At 46.3% G+C, this 7,729-nt stretch overlaps 1 protein-coding gene across 1 annotated transcript in view; it reads right to left on the reverse strand.

The window, feature by feature from the left end:
- The window catches only part of PROKR1 (prokineticin receptor 1), an 11,605-nt gene extending 5,788 nt beyond the window's left edge, over positions 1 to 5,817 (reverse strand). The window contains exon 1 of the mRNA XM_006775335.2: positions 5,185 to 5,817. Coding sequence (XP_006775398.1) covers positions 5,185 to 5,669 — 485 coding nt within the window. The 5' untranslated portion in view covers positions 5,670 to 5,817. The remainder of the gene's footprint in view (positions 1 to 5,184) is intronic.
- Positions 5,818 to 7,729: the final 1,912 nt, after the last annotated feature.

Below are 7,729 nucleotides of genomic sequence, written 5' to 3' on the forward strand. Positions count from 1 at the left end.
CCTAGCTTTTTTTTTTTTTTTTTTTTGTTCTGGGATTTATTTACCTTCTATAATTGAAACTCTGTTGCTGTAACTGGCGCTCCCAGCTCTGAGGCCGCGGCTGGCTGAAAGCAGGTATCTGAGGTTTGTTTAGCTTCTATAATTGAAACTTTGTTGCTTTCAGATCTTAGAGCCAGGCCTCAGCAGGCGGGGAACATTGGCTTCCTCCATCACTGGAGCAAGCAAACCTCCTGCTCGCTTCAGCTGCGTGGCTGCCGGCCGCCATCTTTGTTGGCAGTTAATTTGCATATCTCGCTGATTAGCCAATGGGAAACGTATCGGAGGTATGGTCAATTACCCTTTTTGTCTTTTATTAGATAGGATATTTTACTGATTCTACTTATTTTCATATTAAAACTAACCTTCGGGTAATCTGTGACAACCCATCTGATAGTTTTTTTCATCCTGGCTTTCTCTGACATCACCTTAACTCTATCCACAGTTTTAGGTCCAGGAATTGAGCAAGAGGCCGTCCAAATACATTTACCAATATGCAAATTGCAGAAACTGCTTTAAGGATTGTCATCAGTCTTGGGTATGCTAGGATCAAAACTCAGAACTGCTTATGTTTGTAAAGCAGTTTACAATTTATAGAACATTTTCAAATCCACCCTCTCATTAGAATAGATAAAAGAGCAAAAATACCCACTTTACAGATAAGCAGACTAAGATTTGGAGAGGCTAAATAACCTGCCAAAAGCCACACAGCTAGAAATTGATAGGGCCATGATGCAGACCCATCCATCTCTTGCTCCAAATGCAGTGAGTTCTCAAATACGCCATTTGTCCCCACCCTTTTCAACCAAAGCAAGCAATATCCCTTCGTCCTACCCTTTTGACATCAAATATTCCTTCTCTTTTCTCTCCATCACAATTGGTTTCTACTTATTGATGTTCCAAGGAGTCAGGCAATTGGCAGCTTCTGAGTATGCCCTTGGCTTGCCCTGTGTGTCTACCACTACAGTTGGCTCAGGTCCAGATCCACTTTGCACCAACAAGGAATGAAGGCTGATAGACAAAGAAATGTCCAGGCAGTAACTGTCTGGTGATAGTGGGCTGGGTGATTAAACAAAGAGCATTGGGCTCCCTCTCTGTCCCCAGGACCCAGCCCCAGATCAAACCATGGAAGCGAAGGTTGCAGTAGTTACTAGGCCAGTCATAGGATGGGCAGGGATTGGATGACTTACTCCTTGGGCCAGCCAGCTCTGACCAATAATCTCACCGGGTAGCATTTGTAGGACCTGGGACTGAGAATGATTACTCATGCCTTAGCAGGCCTCATTCAGACAGAAGAGGAGAGCTGACAATGGCAGGCAGACTGGTCAGTTTCCCCTGGATTTGGGGTAAAAGAAGGAAGGGTCCCACAATGCCCCTCATGCTCTGGGATCTGAAGGATACACCTCCAGGACAGTACAGGTGTCTCCACATCAAAGAAACCAAGATCTGGAGTGCCAGGGTCCTCTGATGACCTTTTTCAGTTTCCTGCTGCCATCAGATCTGACTCCGTGTGTCTAGATTTTGAGATATTCTGGAATAGGACCTTATCCTTGACTTTCCAAACGTTCCTTGCCTCTGCCCTACATCCTCTGCAAGAAAGCTCATGCCTCAAGCCTTCCCACTTCTAGGCTGTTGTAAACACTGTTCCTCTTGGAAAACCTCTCCTCTACTTTGTGGATCACCATTTGTTAAAAGCCAGTTAAAAAGTCCCCCTCTTCCATGAAACCTCCTTTAACTCCTCAGATACACGATGATCTCTGTAAATTTCTTTTAAAATTTATTCTTTATCCTTTAACTGTTTCAGAAGTGTCACCTCACTCCCCACCCACCTCTCCCACTTTAGGTGGTGAGCTCCAGAGAGCAGGGACCATGTCTTACTTCTTTTATAAGCTTTTGCTGTCTGTGAATTATGGGCATCTGGGATTTTAGTGAAACTTCACTCTCAATAGTTCCTGGCACCAAGCAAATAGAAATGTAGTCAACCATGGCGGCAACCCTTCAAAAATACTGTAACCTTATTTGGAAAAAAGGACATAAGTGTGTTTACCCAGCATGAGACTGGGAGACAGCCTTGGGCTCAATAATGGAAGGTTTCAAGAGCAGGCGAAGGAGTTTGAGGCATAGGTTGTAGACAATGAGTTCTTTGAGGTCTTTAGAGCCAGAGATGGGAGACATACAAGACAGAAGATTAATTTGGCTGCAGTCTCGCTTTATTCCCTCAGGCCACAGGGGCCTTCTCTTTGTTCTTAGAACCCATCAGGCTTGTTCCTGTTCAGGGCCTTTGCACTGATTATTCCCTTTATCTGGGATGCTTTTTTATCAGTCTTCACAAGGCTGGCTTTTTTTTTTCCTCCGCCATCTTTCAGAGGTAGGTTCAAAAGTCTTCTCAGACACACTTTTCCTGACTCTACACCTGGTGTCTCCCACCCTCAGTCACTCTCAATGTTTTAGTGTTTGTTTGTTTTTGTTCAGAGTATTTCTCATGCTCTAAAAATGCCTTTCTTGTTTGTGTGCCTAACTGCTAATTCTCTCCATCCCATGGATGTAAGTAAGTTCCATGAGGGCAAAGAATTTTTTTTCTTATTCACCATATCCCCAATGCTTAGAATAGTATCTGTCACATGCAGTCGTTCTACAAAAATGCATTGTTTGAATGAATGAATGAATGAATGAATGAATGTTTAGGGAGGATTATGAGGGGAGTAGATTGGCAGAGAGCAGAGCCAAGAGACATGGAGGGCCAAGAGGAGACTATGATTGTCCAGCCCTGAGTGAATAGGTGGGAGGGCGGGTCAGTATTGGCGGAACTTGGAAATGAAATGAATGCTGGAGAAAGGGAGAGAGTGGCCAGGACGGAGGAGACCTGCTAGTTTAGATGCCTGGAAAACCAAGGAACCAATAACAGAAACAAAGAAGTCCAGGCCGGTAGAAGAGTAACCGTTCTGTTCTGCTATATCTTGATAGCAGTGTTTCTTAGAAACCTTGTATTATTATCTTTTAAATCACATCATTAAAACAATCACTTCAGTGAAAACAAAGAGGTTAACCAATCAGAAATATTCATTCATTTATCTCTGTGTGTTTTTGTTGTTATTCCTTTAAGGGTTAATTCAAGAACTATAATATCCACTGTTTACTTGGTGGGTATTCTGTTTTAAACATTGTTCAAACAATTACATATATTATATAATTTAATCCTCAAGGCAACCCAATACATTAGGTTTTCTTATTATTCCTATTTTATACATGAGAAAACTGAGGAAGAGTAAGGCCAAATAATTAATATAAGGCTAATAGATGGTACCACAGGAATTTAAACCTAGGCAGAATAACTGCTAACATTATTGTCCTATAGAAATTTCATTTTTAAAATGTAGTTTTATAACCGTAGTTATATTGTTATATCAGGATAAAAATTAGTTGTCCAAAACTAAACAAATCAAACCTGAAAATCTGATCAAATCCTGAACAACACGAGACCAGACAATAATCAATGAAGTCCTCGACTAAATTGAAATTAGATAGTAAAGACACATGAAAATAAAAATGATTTGAAGCAAAGATTACAAACATCAATAAAAGAACTTAATGTACTGGCACAGCTAGTTAGTTGGCCAAGGCCGTTGGATGGCCCTGTGCAGGCAACAATGCTTTCCTCCAATGTGTGGGTGCAAGTTTTCACTCACAACTCCATTCTGAACAACAGCAGTCTCTATGATGCTGTGCAGGTTCCCCAATTAATCTTTCTTACTGTATTTAAATTGCATTATATAAACTCACATGGCCAGAGAAATGCCTGCAGTATTTCAGACAAGCAGAGTTTAGTATGAAAGTAGGATAAGGACTTGTAGGAGTTCAGTAGATCAACATAGATCTCTCCTCTTATATGTTCAAAATAACCCAATTCCAATGAATTTGTCCTTGAAGCCACTCACCACTACAGTGTTACACCTTTCGACAAGTGGACCCCCACATGGTGAAATGGATTTCACCCAGACAGCAGGTCACCCCCCCACACACACACACTGCTGTTAGTGGCTGAGAACACCCCTTGTGAAAAGATGTCTAGCTAGAATGAAACTTCAGGAAATGACCCTGTATGCTTTGTCCTGTTGATGTACTAAGAGAGGTGGTGGTAGCTTCTACTTGTAGAAAAGGTCAAAGATAAGGTCCCTGGAGCTTTCTTCGACAGCTATGAAGAGGGCTTAAGGGGCAGATACCCAGTTCCTTCTGTAGGTCCACTCAGGGTCCATCTCTGGATGGACAATATACTGTGGGGCTCTGTGACTCATGTGGAAGACCTTGGCCAAGAAGAAGTAGCCCTCTGCAGGGATGACCCTCTAAGCACCTTCTATGGGTGTAGACTAAGGGCTATTTAAACTTCTAACTCCCTGACATCATCCTTCTCAAGGCTCCACCCTTCAGTGGCTTTAAAGCCTGGTTCCCTTTTAACCCCCTTTTCTCAGGGGTGGTCTCTTTCCAGGTCACTGTATCCCTGCTTGTCCTGTCTATGGCTCCAGAAAACAGGCTCTATTTGCTGTGCTGCCTCCCGGAACATTGTTCTGACTATGAGAGACAGGCTGAACTCCACCAGAGCCCCGAGGCCATGGAACAGGGAGAACATGTGTGCTTCAGGCTTTCTGGGTTAAGGGAGAGAGACGGGCTGTTCAGATTCAAGTACACGGAGGCCTGATTCAACCCTCAAGGTAACTGTCTCTACACTCTAACAAGGTGTTTTGTAATTAGAGTCCAACCTCCATCAAGATTTCCAAGTTGACTCTAGAGTTACCTGCCTAGCGTTTAATCTTGTTCCTCCACACCTACTACCTGTCTCTCTCTCTAGACCTTGAACAGATACAACATCTGGGAGCATAACCATAGCAGAGGGATCCAAAGCCTTCCCACTGCCCAACTCATCGGGGCTCTGCTACCTCCGGCCTGCCCAAAGCTGGAAATCTAGAACCCTTCTCACTGTCAGTCAATGAGCTACACTTGATCTTAGCAAAAAGGCCAAGAAGCCATGGGGCTAACTTTTGAGCCCTTATATATCCACATCTATGGTGAATACAGATATCTCTCATTAAGTATAATTGCGACTAACAATTCCAATGCCCCTTCCTTCGTTGTCCCCACCGTCCCCTTACTCACCTGTCGATGGCGATAGCCAGCAAAGCATTGGTGGAGACGTAGAGAGAGACAGTACGCAGGTAGTTGACAGAGGCGCACAGGATGTGGCCATGCTCCCAGGAGAGCTGGCGCACCACGTAGTAGTCCATCTCAAAGGGGCAGCAGACAATGGCCACCAGGAAATCAGAGATGGCCAGGTTGGCAATGAGTAGGTTGGTGAGGTTGCGAAGCTTTTTGTAGCGGGCCAGGGCAGCAATGAAGATGAAGTTGCCAATGCCACAGACCAGCATGATGCCCACCAGGGCCATGCCAATGACAATCTTGGCAGCAAAAAAAGTCAGAGAATTGGTTACATCCTCATCTTCATCCAAGGGCATATCATAGTCACCATAGCTGAAGTTAAATGGGAAGGCAGCAGCCTGGGCTCCGTGGGGGTCAAGCACGGAAAGGAAGCCAGTGGAGATGTTGGTGGCATTCTCCTCCATGACTCCCAGGGTGATCTCCATTTGGCCAGGTGATGCCTTGAGCAACACAGCTGGGAATTCCTCTGGGATGAGGCCTCAGAAGCCGATGTCTTCTCTCTCTGCTGACACTCAGTCTGTCTTAATGAGTCAGAGTGTCCCTGCCAGCATCTTTGGGGTTCAGCTCCATCCTAAGCCTTTAAAAGACATAAAAAAAATAGTTGGCTATACAGCTGAGTGAATCCAGCCAAATTGAAAACCATCCTGTAACCTAAGCAGATCCATTAGCCACCTGCTCAGAGTGAACATTGGGTGATAGAGTAGAAATAAAAAAATAAAACAGTGAGAGAAAAGAAACTTATCAACCACATACCCATTCATTCAGGGACGACTGGATTGCTGTAGAGACCATCAGCACTGCCTGTTTATTTCCCTTCCACTGAAGACTCTGAAATGTCACACTTTTTCTCAGGGACCAAAGTTGGGAGGCTGAAGAGAAGGAAAATAACCTGCTCCAAACTCCATTTCCTGTCCTGACAGCTGCACTTTGTCCTTGTGGAATTGTCTCATTCCGTCGCTTAAAAGACGTGATTCTGAATGCAATCGAAGAGGGAGGGCTCTGAGACAACCCTGTCTGCTCTCCAGGAGTTGGTCTCTTTCTTCTGGCAAAACACTGCTCTAAAATTACAGAGCCTCCTTGCAGCCACCCTCCCTACCCCTCAATGGGCTTGCTGTCCCAACATACAAGTCTGTGGTGACCCTACAAGCCACCCACAGTCTTTATCAAGGCTCAACCCCAGGCAGAGGCCACAGGGTAAAAGTCACAGCCTAAGCGCTCCATGGCTTAGGAAAGGGGCTCTGGAGCAAAATGCTTTCCGTGGCTGGTGTGTGTCCTGAGGCAAATAGCTTAAACACTCAGAGTCTCAGCATCCTCCAGGCAGATCAATAATGTCTGTAAAGCCTGGAGGTCCTTGGAGACGGAGGGTGTTACACCCTAGAACTGTACACCCTAGAACTGCAAGGAATGACTATCGAATGCTCAGGCCTCCCAGTCAGCTGCAAAGAAGAGGAGGGGAATCCTAACTGGATGACTCCATCACACCATGTAACAGGGCTGAGATGGGAGAGGGAGAGGGAGAGGGGAGAGGGGAGGGGCTGTCCTCTGCGCTGCTGGGGACAGAGAACAACATGAAGTCCCTCTGTCCCCTGTCCTCTCCCCTAGTCCCAGTCCTTCACAGGCTTGAAAACAGACCAGGTTGCTGGGGTGTAAAGGTAGGGCTGGAGCCTGGGGAGCCCTGGAAATGTCAGGAAAGCCAGAGAGAGGAGATATGGAAAACCTGAGGTTCCTGGAAAAGGGAGACCCCTCAGACCCCAGGAAAGCCTGCTGCCCAGTTTCTCAAAGATGAGACATCTGAGCTTGTCTTTGGGGGGACCAGGGTTAAAGTTCCTCTGTATCCCCAATTAAGTTTAGCCCCATTCTTGCCTCTCTCCCCAGTTCCTTGCCTCCACCCCCCCCCCCCCACGTTTCTCAGGGTTTTTTTTTTTTTTCCCTTCCTCTGAGCCTTCAGTTCTGTCCCTCAGGCCTTGCCCTCTGCCCCTGTCGGGTGTGAGGAGCTGAAAGGTCCCAGGGACCAGGCTCGTAGCCCAGACAAGTACCCCAGACAAGTACAGCTGCAATCCAGGTGGGATGCTCCATGCCCCTTGCAGACCCTGTGTCTTGGAGGCGTGCCACCTCCGAGGGTAGGGTACCCAAAAGCATGTCCGCCAGAAGGCTCAAAGGCAGGTTTTTAAAACTTCTTGTGGGGCAGGGTGCTAGATTTTAGGATCTGGGGAGAAACTGTCCAGCGATCTTTAATCCTTAATTCTCACCTCTCCCAGAAGAACCCTATTCCCATCAGTGTCCTCTGGGGACCCTGCCGGTTAGCGCCCGCCCCCTGGCCAGACCCTTCCTCCGCCAAACCCGGAAGCCACTTTGCAGCCCCTGCTGATCAGCCCTCGCCTGCTCTCAGCTTTGTCCTCGGCGCTTCGGAGGCGACACCAAAGGGCAGGAGCGGGTGCCCGGCTCCCCTGGAGAACTGAGCTCCACTGCCAGTCTCCTGAAAAGC

Source organism: Myotis davidii, unplaced genomic scaffold, assembly GCF_000327345.1.
Source record: "Myotis davidii unplaced genomic scaffold, ASM32734v1 scaffold247, whole genome shotgun sequence".
Taxonomy (NCBI): Eukaryota; Metazoa; Chordata; class Mammalia; order Chiroptera; family Vespertilionidae; genus Myotis; species Myotis davidii.